Source organism: Callionymus lyra, chromosome 15 (assembly GCF_982586985.1).
Source record: "Callionymus lyra chromosome 15, fCalLyr1.hap1.1, whole genome shotgun sequence".
In the NCBI taxonomy this organism is placed as follows: domain Eukaryota; kingdom Metazoa; phylum Chordata; class Actinopteri; order Syngnathiformes; family Callionymidae; genus Callionymus; species Callionymus lyra.
This window is the reverse complement of record NC_141832.1, coordinates 5,072,527-5,087,164: the sequence shown is the minus strand read 5'-3', so window position 1 is coordinate 5,087,164 and position 14,638 is coordinate 5,072,527. Positions and strand designations below refer to the sequence as shown.

Below are 14,638 nucleotides of genomic sequence, written 5' to 3'. Positions count from 1 at the left end.
ATTTCATCGCTCATTTCCGCGTCACGTGGTGATTAGCCCCGCCCCACGCGTGTGACACGTCATCTCTGGACCCAAACAAACATGGCGGCGGGCGGTGCAGTTCTAGCGGGCTCTGCGCTGGTCGTGGCCGCGGCTTCGTGCTGCTGTGCCGCCGGCTCACACGTGCTGCTGCCGGCGGTGGTTCTGGTCCTCCTGGCGGCGGCTCTGGCGCGTCTGCGCTGGCGGGACAGCGGGACGCGGCGGCGGGCGTGCGTGCTGGTGCTGGGAGACCTCGGGCGAAGTCCCCGGATGCAGTACCACGCGCGCTCCCTCAGCAAACACGGCTATGACGTCACGTTCGTGGGGTTCTCGGGTGAGATGCGGGTGCACGTCACACAAAAAAAACAAAACAACAACTACCGAGTCACGTGACAGCGTTTGACCCTCGTTTTCAGACTCGAAGCCTCATGACGATATTTTGAAGGACGAGAAGATCCGAATAGTTCCGATCTGTGAAGTGCGAGGAGTTCAAGGTCAGAGTTTTGAAGATGAAACGTTTTCAAATAAAGTCAAATATATTTAAAAAATGTTTGCATTTAATGTTTCTTCTCGACTCTCCAGTCGGACCGAAGCTCCTGAGGTACGCCACCAAGGTGGTGGTCCAGGTCCTGCAGCTGCTCCTGGTCCTGCTGACCATGAAGCGCCAGGCTCTGATCCTGCTCCAGGTCCGTGGACTAGAACGTGTCCTCGCACTTATGACTGAATCAAATATGTTTGAGGCAATTAAGCTCGCAGTCAAAGGGATAATTAGATCCTGGCGATGACTGAGGACGAGAGGATACAGTGACTCCAGCAGCTTTTAAAGCTGTTGTTTGCTCATATTTTGGTTTCGTCAAGTACTCGACAATACTACGAATGTATACTTGTTACTTCAGTGTCACTGTATATCTCGTGATACGCTTGACCCGATCTCGCCGTTTCCCAGAACCCGCCGGGTCTGCCCACCATGGCGGTGGTCTGGCTGGTGGGCGTCCTGCGGGGGAGCAGCTCCATCGTGGACTGGCACAACTACGGCTTCACCATCATGGCGCTGAGTCTGGGAGCAGAACATCCGCTGGTGCGCCTGGCCGAGCGGTCGGTGCCGTCCAAGTGTATCATAGTTATGTAGTATATTATATATATATATGTATTATAAATAATAGTTGATCACATTGATGTATTGTTCAAAGTATTTCTTTGAGTTATTGAATATTTTCTGTATTATCTTTTTTTTTCGAAATTTAATTTAAAAAAAATTAACATTATAATTGTTATTATTTAAATGATAATAATAACAGTGTTTGAAGTCACATGATCGTTTGCGTGTCGCATGATTGGCTGAAAGTTCAAGGAAGTAGCTCAGCACTTTATACCAACATTTTTATATTGAATTTTAAATAATATGAATTAAAAAATATTGAATTAAGTACATTTATGGTTGAATTATTGGAATAATAATACGTGTTAAATAAATAATAATGATATTTAAAATATTAAATGATTGAATAAAAATACATTTAAATGTATAAATGATTGAAGATCATTATTCAGAATAAATAATATGACGCTTAAAAAAAAATTCAAAGTTTTAAAATGGATAAATTAATTCAGTATAACGATAAACTTCATCACTGCTTCTCTCGTCCTCCGCAGGTACGAGCGATTCTTCGGGCCTCTGGCCTCCAAGAACCTGTGTGTGACCGAGGCCATGAGGGAGGACCTGCAGAGGAACTGGAGCGTCAAGTACGTTTGTCCCCTTCCTGGACAGCAGGGGGCGCCACGTGAGCGATGACGTCACCATGGTAACCGCGGCGTTGCGTCCGCAGGGCGACGACGTTGTACGACCGGCCGGCCGCCGTCTTCGGGGAGACGCCTCTGCGGGAGCGGCACGACTTGTTCGCCAGGCTCGGCGCCGAGGAGCCCGGCTTCCTGTGCAGGTGAAGCGTCGACCCGGCGTGCGTGAGAGAGTGAGTCAGGACTCGTGTGTTCACCAGGAGTGAAGGGGATTCTGGGAAGGAGTCGACCATCTTCACGGTCAAGGACCTCACGGACAACACGGTCGCCTGGAGGTCGGGTCGACCGGCGCTGCTGGTCAGCAGCACCAGCTGGACGGGTCAGTCGGCGCTTCACATGTGTGTCTTTACTGGTCACTACTACTGGTGTGTGACTGTGTGTTGTGTACGTGTGTGACTGTGGTCATGTGACTCTGGTGACCCTGGTCATGATACTCTGGTGCCTCCACAGCGGACGAGGACTTCTCGGTGCTGCTGGCTGCCCTGCAAGGTAACCTTGACCCCCGACCTCTGCTGGTCTCGTCCTAACTGTCCGTCTTACAGAGTACGACCAGCTGGTGGTGGGCGGAGCCTCGTTACCCCACCTGCTGTGTGTCATCACAGGTACGAGTGAAGCCTCTTGTGTTGGTGTACGTGTGTGACTGTGTGTTTGTGTACGTGTGTGACTGTGTGTTTGTGTACGTGTGTGACTGTGTGTTTGTGTACGTGTGTGACTGTGTGTTTGTGTACGTGTGTGACTGTGTGTTTGTGTACGTGTGTGACTGTGTGTTTGTGTACGTGTGTGACTGTGTGTTTGTGTACGTGTGTGACTGTGTGTTGGTGTATGTGTGTGACTGTGTGTTTGTGTACATGTGTGACTGTGTGTTGGTGTACGTGTGTGACTGTGTGTTGGTGTACGTGTGTGACTGTGTGTTGGTGTACGTGTGTGACTGTGTGTTTATGTGACTGTGTGTTGTGTACGTGTGTGACTGTGTGTTTATGTACGTGTGTGATTGTGTGTTGGTGTACGTGTGTGACTGTGTGTTTATGTACGTGTGTGACTGTGTTGGTGTACGTGTGTGACTGTGTGTTGGTGTACGTGTGTGACTGTGTGTTTATGTACGTGTGTGACTGTGTGTTTGTGTAAGTGTGTGACTGTGTGTTTGTGTACGTGTGTGACTGTGTGTTTGTGTACGTGTGTGACTGTGTGTTTATGTACATGTGTGACTGTGTGTTTGTGCACGTGTGTGACTGTGTGTTTATGTACATGTGTGACTGTGTGTTGGTGTACGTGTGTGACTGTGTGTTTATGTACGTGTGTGACTGTGTGTTGGTGTACGTGTGTGACTGTGTGTTGGTGTACGTGTGTGACTGTGTGTTTATGTACGTGTGTGACTGTGTGTTGGTGTACGTGTGTGACTGTGTGTTTGTGTACGTGTGTGACTGTGTGTTGGTGTGACTGTGTGTTTGTGTACATGTGTGACTGTGTGTTTACGTACGTGTGTGACTGTGTGTTGGTGTACGTGTGTGACTGTGTGTTTGTGTACGTGTGTGACTGTGTGTTGGTGTATGTGTGTGACTGTGTGTTTGTGTACATGTGTGACTGTGTGTTGGTGTACGTGTGTGACTGTGTGTTGGTGTACGTGTGTGACTGTGTGTTGGTGTACGTGTGTGACTGTGTGTTTACGTACGTGTGTGACTGTGTGTTTATGTACGTGTGTGATTGTGTGTTGGTGTACGTGTGTGACAGTGTGTTTATGTACGTGTGTGATTGTGTGTTGGTGTACGTGTGTGACTGTGTGTTTATGTAAGTGTGTGACTGTGTTGGTGTACGTGTGTGACTGTGTGTTGGTGTACGTGTGTGACTGTGTGTTTATGTACGTGTGTGACTGTGTGTTTGTGTAAGTGTGTGACTGTGTGTTTGTGTACGTGTGTGACTGTGTGTTTGTGTACGTGTGTGACTGTGTGTTTATGTACATGTGTGACTGTGTGTTTGTGCACGTGTGTGACTGTGTGTTTATGTACATGTGTGACTGTGTGTTGGTGTACGTGTGTGACTGTGTGTTTATGTACGTGTGTGACTGTGTGTTGGTGTACGTGTGTGACTGTGTGTTGGTGTACGTGTGTGACTGTGTGTTTATGTACGTGTGTGACTGTGTGTTGGTGTACGTGTGTGACTGTGTGTTTATGTACGTGTGTGACTGTGTGTTTGTGTACGTGTGTGACTGTGTGTTTGTGTACGTGTGTGACTGTGTGTTTGTGTACGTGTGTGACTGTGTGTTTATGTACGTGTGTGACTGTGTGTTTGTGTAAGTGTGTGACTGTGTGTTTGTGTACGTGTGTGACTGTGTGTTTATGTACGTGTGTGACTGTGTGTTTATGTACGTGTGTGACTGTGTGTTTGTGTACGTGTGTGACTGTGTGTTGTGTACGTGTGTGACTGTGTGTTGGTGTACGTGTGTGACTGTGTGATTATGTTTGGTGTGACTGTGTGTTAATGTACGTGTGTGACTGTGTGTTGTGTACGTGTGTGACTGTGTGTTTATGTACGTGTGTGACTGTGTGTTTGTGTACATGTGTGACTGTGTGTTTGTGTACGTGTGTGACTGTGTGTTTGTGTACATGTGTGACTGTGTGTTTGTGTACAAGTGTGACTGTGTGTTTAGGTACGTGTGTGACTGTGTGTTTGTGTACGTGTGTGACTGTGTGTTTGTGTATTTTTGTTGTGTTTTTGTGTCTCTGAGTGTGTGTGTTATTGTGTCAATGTGTGTTAGTGTATTTATTTGTGTCTGTGTGTTATTGTGTGAGTGTTATTGTGTGACTGTATTTATTTGTGTGTTTTTTGTATTCGTGTGTATGTGTATTTATGTAGGTGTGTGTGTGGGTATATATTTGTGTGTGTGTGTATATATTTATCTATGTGTCTATATATTTATGTGTCTATATATTTATGTGTGTGTGTATATATATATATATATAATATATTTATGTGTGTGTGTGTGTATATATTTATATATATGTGTGTGTGAGTGTGTGTGTATATATGTATGTGTGTATGTATATATATATATATATATATATATATATTTATGTGTGTGTGTGTATATATAAATATATATATATTTATGTGTATATATAAATATATATATATTTATGTGTGTGTGTGTGTGTGTAAGTTAATGTAAATAACTAAATGTAAATGTGCAGGTAAAGGTCCTCTGAAGACTCACTACACTCGACTGATTCAGTCGCTGCAGCTTCGACACGTCAACATCATCACTCCGTGGCTCGAGGCTGAAGATTATCCTCGACTACTGGGTGAGTCTCGTCGCTGACCTCTGACCTGGTCATGTGACACAACCAGTCGTGACATCATGGCGAGGTCAACGTGTCGGTCTCTTCCCCAGGATCCGCTGACCTCGGCGTTTGTCTGCACAAGTCGTCCAGCGGCTTGGACCTGCCCATGAAGGTGGTGGACATGTTCGGCTGCTGCCTGCCCGTGTGCGCCGTCCACTTCCTCTGGTCAGTGACCACTTCCTGTTTGGACAGCATCCTGTCAAACGGCTCAAACTCTGGTTCAGTCTGCAGGAGCTGGTCCAGTCGGGCACCAACGGTCTGGTCTTCAGGGACCAGCATGAACTGGCTGCACAGCTGAAGGTGAGAGTTCTGGACCGGCCACCGTCGTCATGGTAACGGCATCTGTCTTTCAGTCCCTGCTGGAGGGTTTCCCCGAGTCCTGCCGCGAGCTGGACCGGTTCAGAGGGAACCTCCGGGCCAGCAGGGGGCAGCGCTGGGACGACAACTGGGATCTAAACGTCCTTCCTCTGATTGCGGCTGAATGACTCATCGACCTTCTGACCTGGACCAGAACCAGAGTCTCATTGGTTCTGATAGAACCTCCTACTGGACCTGCTGCGGCTCTGTAGCACGCTAAGTTAGCGATTAGCCGAGTCAAAGTAGCAGCTAATGGCTAACAACATTAGCTGTACGTGTTACTTTTTTAAAGTTCAGATCATGTGACAATGAAGAGACTCGTGATGTATTTCAACAGAATCATGACGTTTATTTTCTAACGTTCTTAACAAGCTAACTGATGCTAGCGTCTGTTAGCCTGTGTGTGCTAGCCGTTAGCTCACCAGAGAACTGAGAAATTAAAGTTTACATAAACACTTCACAACCAGTTTAAGATGTTACTGTGTCACATGACCTCCTACGAGCCAATAAAAGCCGATCGCATTCCAACTTTATTGACACTGTTGTAAAAAATAAGTCATTATTTCATGTTAAAATAAACTTTTGGGCAATACTTTGTGTTTACATTTAAGTGTGTTGTTATATTTTGTCTTAAAGGGCAACTTACAGGTTGATGTGTGTGTGTTGGGAGTGTGATTCTATTGTATTGTGTGTGTGTGTGTGTTGTTGTGATGTGTGACTTTTGTATTGTGTGTGTTTGCACGAAGCCCTCTTTTCATTGAAATATTGACATTAGAAAATGATCTTAAGTTCTGCCCACTGAAAACAAGTTTTCTGTGATTGGTCAAGCATGGAGGTGCGTCACGTCGCGTCATCAATCCCGGAGGTCTCCACCTCCAAGGGACTCGTTGTATAAACAAAGCGGGGCGTGATTAAAGCTGACTGGAGGAGAAGTGAAGACATTATTTCGTCCTAATGGACTCTCGTAACCTCTCGTTCGTCCAGACTTCAGAGCAACTTCATAAAGTAATGAGTGTAAAACATGGTCATGATGAGAAGTTACTGCGTCTAGAATTGTTTTTCCAAAAACTGAAGTATATAAACTTTATTCAAGTTAAGTAAAGACGTTATTTTGTTTAGACAGATTTAACTCTCTCTTAACTAACCAGTAGAAAGTTCGAGTCACGTGACAGACTTTCACCGTTTCTCGCGGTGGGTTCTGGGTAATGTAGTCTGTATGTCCGCGCACTGTCTGCTGATGGGCGCGCGGCTGAATAGAAACTTCACGGCGTTTAACTATCTATTAGTGTAACACGTGACTGGACAACTCAATAATAATTTAAAGAATATTTTTCATCGCATTTTTGTCTTAGTTTCATCCCGCGCTTTTTTTTTTTAACTGAGTCGCCGTTAGAAGAGATAAGAGATCGCAGTTCACTCGTTTGTCTTCTGGTAAGTGTTTCTTATCTGGATATTGTCTCGTTATTGTCGTTTATTTAAATAGTTTGAGAAAATGAATTGAAACTTTTAAACGTCATAGAAGCGACTTACTCCGTTCAGATAAGTATTTTCTGTTTTACATCTGAAAACAAAATGAATGAAAAATATGGTTTATGGAAGAAAAAACTATTTCAAACTAGCACAACTTAATATTTAATGTATTCGATTACGGAGTGTACATTTAATTTAAGATAACGGTTTCAGTTCTGCTTTTACAGTTTGATTTATATTCGGATCATTTATTGCAACTAGGTCAATATTAAAAGTGCAACAAAAAAGGTTCCGCGCCGTTTCTCCCCGGACCCCTTTACGGTTCGGACTATAAACAATGGACATGGCGGCGGTTCTGTCCGTTGAAACGAAGATTCGTTCTTCGAAATAAAAAAAAGAAAACTCGTGTAAATGGCGAGTATTCAGTGACAGTGACGCGCGGAGGAGTTTCTGCGTCAGGTTGGTCCCGATTGTGTTACATTTCAAAATGTTTTTAAACGGAATCTGTCAAATAAATGATCGAATATTTGTTTCATTCCGAACAACATCCACCGTTGAACCCATTCTGTCACTCTGGGTCGTCGGATCGATATATTAGTCGCTGGCGGCGAACACGCGCATCGATGCGTGAAGGACGGAGACTCGGTTTCATCTCGTCATCTCTCTTCCAGAGCCGCCGGTTCGAGTCCCCGGGTCACCATGGTGCTGAAAGTCTTCTTCCCTCAATGCTGCAACCGGGCCGACAGCGGGCTGCTGGTGGGTCGCTGGCTGCAGGGCCAGGAGTCCGCCGTGGTGCTGGCTGTCATCCACTACCCGTTCATACCGAGCCAGGTGAAGCAGTACATCCACCAGGTGGGTTCGCGTCCCGGTCACAGACACGGTTTGTCCACATGGTGGCGACACATCACGCTAGAGCTGGACAGTATGTCAAGAAAATATAATAATGATGTAAGAATCGCTGTCTTCTACTCACAGATGCAGGTCCAGACTGGACTGGCTCTGTCGGTTCTGGGTTCCTGGAGTCTACCTAAAGAAGGTCAGGAGGACATGGAGGCTTTTCTCAAGGACCTGAGCACCATCTTTCCTCGGGAGCCTTGGCTGCAGATCAGCCGACAGACGGGAAAAGTCGGGTTTAGCTGCCGAGTCCTGGACCGGGACCAGAGTAAGAGACCCCGGACGCACCGGTTTGGGTGTGAAGCTGTTCTGAAGGTTCTGGTTCAGGTGGAGCCGACCCGGAGGAGGACGGAGACGAGGAGCGCACTATCTTCGTCCATTATGACCAGCGGAAGGTCATGCTGTCGCAGCTCCACCCGGTCAAGGACCCCGACCCGGATGACCCGTCCGAGCTCAGAGAGGTGGGTCATCGGCTGGTGTCTTACGTCGCGCGTTGACCTCTGACCTGTCTCCCAGATGTTCCGGACGGTCTCGGGCAGCGGGCCTCTCTTCGTGCTGGACCGCTACGACGAGGGTCCGGTGAAGTCCACGCACTGGCAGTCGGAGGGTCGCGAGGCCAGCATCATCGTGGAGCTGCTGAAGGCCGCCACGGTTCCGCTCTGTGCTCTACTGCGCTGGCTGCTGGCCCTCTGGACCTGGACCTGCTCGCTCCGGTGAGCTGGAGCAGGACCACGTCTGTGTTCTGGTCCTGACCCGTCTCTCTCTGTCTCCTCAGGCTCCTGCATCTCCCTCCGCTCAACTTCCTGTCGTCCAAACTGTCCACGTGTGTCCAGGTCAGCTGCAGGACGGATCACATGACCACCCTGAGTTCTGCCCGACCCGCCGCCCGGCACACGGACCACATCAGGTCAGCGGTGACACTCGAGTGTTGGCGTCGCGCAGCTGTGGACGTTCTTCTTCTGTGGTTCCAGGAAAGGGAACATGCTGGTGTCTCTGCTGGTGGACGTGTCTCTGGGCATGACTCTGGTCTACTGGCTGTACCGAGACGACCACGTGGCTATGCTAGCAGACTGCGTGATGCCCGCGGCTGACGTGAGCGCTAACACAGCTAGCTCTGCTAGCGTATTTAGACAGCAACGACAGCTAGTAGCCATTTTAGATGCTAAGGCTAACGTGCTAGTAGGAGCTATTGAAATCCACTTTGAAATGCTAGTTGCTAAAGCTAATGTTGCTAACACACTCATAGTCTTTTGTTTACAGTCGATGACAAAGGTTGTGAGTTTGAAACCCGTGTTTGCAGCGTGTTGCTAAAGAGCTGGATCAGCTCCTGCAGTGGCTGATGGGAGCTCCGGCCGGCCTCAAGATGAACCGGGCCCTGGACCAGGTTCTGGGCCGATTCTTTCTGTACCACATCCACCTCTGGATCAGTGAGACAAACGCACGCACACAATGACACAAATCATAGTCACACGCACACGCATACACACAAACGCAACAACAACAAAAAGTCATAGTCACAACACACAACAGACCGATGCACGCACATTACACACACAATAACACAAATCATAGTCACAATAAACTGATGTACAGACACAATAACACAAATCATAGTCACAACACACTGACTCACACACACACAATAACACAAATCATAGTCACAACACACTGACTCACACACACACAATAACACAAATCATAGTCACAACACACTGACGCACACACACACAATAACACAAATCTTTGTCACAACAAACTGACGCACACACACACAATAACACAAATCATAGTGACAACAAACTGACGCACTTTAATACAAATCTTCGTCACAACTCACTGACTCACACACACACAATAACACAAATCTTCATCACAACAAACTGACGCACTATAATACAAATCTTCGTCACAACTCACTGACTCACACACACACAATAACACAAATCTTCATCACAACAAACTGACGCACACACACACAATAACAAATCTTCATCACAACAAACTGACGCACACACACACAATAACAAATCTTCATCACAACAAACTGACGCACACACACACAATAACACAAATCATAGTCACAACACACTGACTCACACACACACAATAACACAAATCATAGTCACAACACACTGACTCACACACACACAATAACACAAATCATAGTCACAACACACTGACGCACACACACACAATAACACAAATCTTTGTCACAACAAACTGACGCACACACACACAATAACACAAATCATAGTGACAACAAACTGACGCACTTTAATACAAATCTTCGTCACAACTCACTGACTCACACACACACAATAACACAAATCTTCATCACAACAAACTGACGCACTATAATACAAATCTTCGTCACAACTCACTGACTCACACACACACAATAACACAAATCTTCATCACAACAAACTGACGCACACACACACAATAACAAATCTTCATCACAACAAACTGACGCACACACACACAATAACAAATCTTCATCACAACAAACTGACTCACACACACAATAACACAAATCATAGTCACAATAAACTGACTCACACACACACAATACCACAAATCTTCATCACAACACACTGACGCACACACACACAATACCACAAATCTTCGTCACAACACACTGACTCACACACACACAATACCACAAATCTTCGTCACAACACACTGACTCACACACACACAATACCACAAATCTTCATCACAACAAACTGACGCACACACACACACAATAACACAAATCTTCGTCACAACACACTGACTCACACACACACAATACCACAAATCTTCGTCACAACACACTGACTCACACACACACAATACCACAAATCTTCATCACAACAAACTGACGCACACACACACACAATAACACAAATCTTCGTCACAACACACTGACAAGGTCACAGCTGTGTGCAGCAGAGGTTGAAGGTTCAACTCTGTGCTCAGGTTACGTCACCATGATGACTCCCTTCATGGAGTCTCTGCTCTGGTACGGAGGTCTGTCGGCGTGTCTGGGTCTGACCTTTGCCCTCTCGCTGCTCTCGGACCTGGTGGCTCTTTTCACTCTCCACATCTACTGCTTCTACGTCTACGGAGCCAGGTCGGACCCGAGGCCTCCACCTCTTGCCTCCACTGTGTGTGTATTTACATGTGTGTGTCGTCAGGTTGTACTGTCTGAAGGTCTACGGCCTGTCGTCGCTCTGGAGACTCTTCAGAGGAAAGAAGTGGAACGTTCTGAGACAGAGAGTCGACTCGTGCTCGTACGACCTGGACCAGGTGAGAGAGAGAGAGACACACACACACGCACGCACGCACATTGACACACACGCACACACACGCACATTGACACACACGCACACACACGCACATTGACACACACACACATTGACACACACACACACACATTGACACACGCACATTGACACACAAGCACATACACATTGACACACAAGCACATACACATTGACAGACACACACACATTGACACACACACACACACATTGACACACACACACACACACACATTGACACACACACACACATTGAGACACACACACATTGACACACACATACACATTGACAGACCCACACAAACACATTGACACACACACATTGACACACACACATACACATTGACAGACACACACACATACACATTGACAGACACACACACATTGACACACACAAACACATTGACAAACATACACACACACACACACACACACACATACACATTGACACACACACGCGCACACACACGCACATTGACGCACACACACACACGCACATTGACACACACGCACGCACACATTGACACACACACACATTGACACACATGCACACACACATTGACACACACATACACATTGACACACACACATTGACACACACGCACGCACACATTGACACACACACACATTGACACACACGCACACATTGACACACACGCACACATTGACACACACGCACACACATTGACACACACACACATTGACACACACACACATTGACACACACACGCACATTGACACACACACACATTGACACACACACATTGACACACGCACATTGACACGCACACATCGACACACAAGCACATACACATTGACACACACACACACATTGACACACACACACACATTGACACACGCACATACACATTGACAGACACACACACATTGACACACACACACACACACACACACATTGAGACACACACACACACATTGAGACACACACACACACATTGACACACACACATACACATTGACACACACACACACATTGACACACACAAACACATTGACACACACATACACATTGACAGACACACACACATTGACACACACAAACACATTGACAAACATACACACACACACACACACACACACACACACACACACAGGTAAGAACTCTGTGTGTCTCCAGCTCTTCATCGGGACACTGCTCTTCACCATCCTGCTGTTCCTGCTCCCCACCACCGCGCTCTACTACCTGGTCTTCACCCTGGTGAGTCGTCACCCTCCTCCGCCTGTGTGTGTGTAACTGTGTGTGTAACTGTATCTGTAACTGTGTGTTTGTGTAGCTGCGTCTGCTGGTGGTCTTGTTCCAGGCCGTCCTCCACGTCACCATCGACCTCGTCAACTCCTTCCCTCTGTTCGCCGTCGCCCTGCGGGTGTGTCGCCCGTACAGACTGGCAGGTGAGGTTCTGACCCGACTCGTCCAGCGAGAGGTTCTGACCCGACTCGTCCAGCGAGAGACTCGTATTCGTGTATTCAGAGAGAGACTCAGAGTAGAGTTGTGTATTCGGAGAGAGACTCGGAGTAGAGCCGTGTATTCGGAGAGAGACTCGAAGTAGAGTCGTGTATTCGAGAGAGACTCGAAGTAGAGTCGTGTATTCGGAGAGAGACTCGCAGTAGAGTCGTGTATTCGGAGAGAGACTCGGAGTAGAGTCGTGTATTCGGAGAGAGACTCGCAGTAGAGTCGTGTATTCGGAGAGAGACTCTGAGTAGAGTCGTGTATTCGGAGAGAGACTCTGAGTAGAGTCGTGTATTCGAGAGAGACTCGGAGTAGAGTCGTGTATTCGAGAGAGACTCGAAGTAGAGTCGTGTATTCGGAGAGACTCTGAGTAGAGTCGTGTATTCGAGAGAGACTCGGAGTAGAGTCGTGTATTCAAGAGAGACTCGAAGTAGAGTCGTGTATTCAGAGAGAGACTCGGAGTAGAGTCGTGTATTCGGAGAGAGACTCGGAGTAGAGTCATGTATTCGGAGAGAGACTCGGAGTAGAGTCGTGTATTTGAGAGAGACTCGGAGTAGAGTCGTGTATTCGAGAGAGACTCGAAGTAGAGTCGTGTATTCGGAGAGAGACTCTGAGTAGAGTCGTGTATTCGAGAGAGACTCGGAGTAGAGTCGTGTATTCGAGAGAGACTCGAAGTAGAGTCGTGTATTCAGAGAGAGACTCGGAGTAGAGTCGTGTATTCGGAGAGAGACTCCGAGTAGAGTCGTGTATTCGGAGAGAGACTCGGAGTAGAGTCGTGTATTTGAGAGAGACTCGGAGTAGAGTCGTGTATTCGAGAGAGACTCGAAGTAGAGTCGTGTATTCGGAGAGAGACTCGGAGTAGAGTCGTGTATTCGGAGAGAGACTTGGAGTAAAGTCGTGTATTCGAGAGAGACTCGGAGTAGAGTCGTGTATTCGAGAGAGACTCGGAGTAGAGTCGTGTATTCGGAGAGAGACTTGGAGTAGAGTCGTGTATTCGAGAGAGACTCTGAGTAGAGTCGTGTATTCGAGAGAGACTCGGAGTAGAGTCGTGTATTCGAGAGAGACTCGAAGTAGAGTCGTGTATTCGAGAGAGACTCGGAGTAGAGTCGTGTATTCGAGAGAGACTCGAAGTAGAGTCGTGTATTCAGAGAGAGACTCGGAGTAGAGTCGTGTATTCGGAGAGAGACTCGGAGTAGAGTCGTGTATTCGGAGAGAGACTCAGAGTAGAGTCGTGTATATGAGAGAGACTCGGAGTAGAGTCGTGTATTCGAGAGAGACTCGAAGTAGAGTCGTGTATTCGGAGAGAGACTCGGAGTAGAGTCGTGTATTCGGAGAGAGACTTGGAGTAGAGTCGTGTATTCGAGAGAGACTCGAAGTAGAGTCGTGTATTCGAGAGAGACTCGGAGTAGAGTCGTGTATTCGGAGAGAGACTCGGAGTAGAGTCGTGTATTCGAGAGAGACTCGCAGTAGAGTCGTGTATTCGGAGAGAGACTCGCAGTAGAGTCGTGTATTCGGAGAGAGACTCGAAGTAGAGTCGTGTATTCGAGAGAGACTCGGAGTAGAGTCGTGTATTCGGAGAGAGACTCGGAGTAGAGTCGTGTATTCGAGAGAGACTCGCAGTAGAGTCGTGTATTCGGAGAGAGACTCGCAGTAGAGTCGTGTATTCGGAGAGAGACTCGCAGTAGAGTCGTGTATTCGGAGAGAGACTCGCAGTAGAGTCGTGTATTCGGAGAGAGACTCGAAGTAGAGTCGTGTATTCGGAGAGAGACTCGGAGTAGAGTCGTGTATTCGAGAGAGACTCGAAGTAGAGTCGTGTATTCAGAGAGAGACTCGGAGTAGAGTCGTGTATTCGGAGAGAGACTCTGAGTAGAGTCGTGTATTCGGAGAGAGACTCTGAGTAGAGTCGTGTATTCAGAGAGAGACTCGAAGTAGAGTCGTGTATTCAGAGAGAGACTCGGAGTAGAGTCGTGTATTCGGAGAGAGACTCTGAGTAGAGT

General features: G+C 47.1%; 2 protein-coding genes across 3 annotated transcripts in view; both read left to right on the top strand.

Annotated features, from left to right (window-relative positions):
• Positions 1–71: 71 nt before the first annotated feature.
• On the top strand, positions 72–6,107 carry alg1 (ALG1 chitobiosyldiphosphodolichol beta-mannosyltransferase). Of its 2 annotated transcripts, none has more exons than XM_087809146.1 (13): positions 72–352; positions 435–512; positions 601–704; positions 965–1,113; positions 1,672–1,761; positions 1,845–1,955; positions 2,016–2,131; positions 2,263–2,301; positions 2,355–2,414; positions 4,998–5,108; positions 5,198–5,312; positions 5,372–5,447; positions 5,501–6,107. In XM_087809146.1, exons 1-13 carry the CDS (start codon positions 82–84, stop codon positions 5,630–5,632), a joined length of 1,452 nt encoding a protein of 483 aa, XP_087665272.1. In that variant the 5' UTR covers positions 72–81; the 3' UTR covers positions 5,633–6,107. The 2 variants fall into 2 exon arrangements, with proteins under 2 accessions (XP_087665272.1, XP_087665271.1); XM_087809145.1 differs by having other exon boundaries at positions 2,013–2,131.
• A 1,190-nt stretch (positions 6,108–7,297) lies between these two features.
• pigq (phosphatidylinositol glycan anchor biosynthesis, class Q) overlaps positions 7,298–14,638 on the top strand; it is a 10,511-nt gene continuing 3,170 nt past the window's right edge. The window contains exons 1-12 of the mRNA XM_087809144.1: positions 7,298–7,433; positions 7,646–7,826; positions 7,950–8,136; positions 8,196–8,329; positions 8,385–8,581; positions 8,644–8,775; positions 8,840–8,960; positions 9,169–9,295; positions 10,830–10,983; positions 11,048–11,159; positions 12,312–12,392; positions 12,469–12,583. Coding sequence (XP_087665270.1) covers positions 7,674–7,826; positions 7,950–8,136; positions 8,196–8,329; positions 8,385–8,581; positions 8,644–8,775; positions 8,840–8,960; positions 9,169–9,295; positions 10,830–10,983; positions 11,048–11,159; positions 12,312–12,392; positions 12,469–12,583 — 1,513 coding nt within the window. The 5' untranslated portion in view covers positions 7,298–7,433; positions 7,646–7,673. The remainder of the gene's footprint in view (positions 7,434–7,645; positions 7,827–7,949; positions 8,137–8,195; positions 8,330–8,384; positions 8,582–8,643; positions 8,776–8,839; positions 8,961–9,168; positions 9,296–10,829; positions 10,984–11,047; positions 11,160–12,311; positions 12,393–12,468; positions 12,584–14,638) is intronic.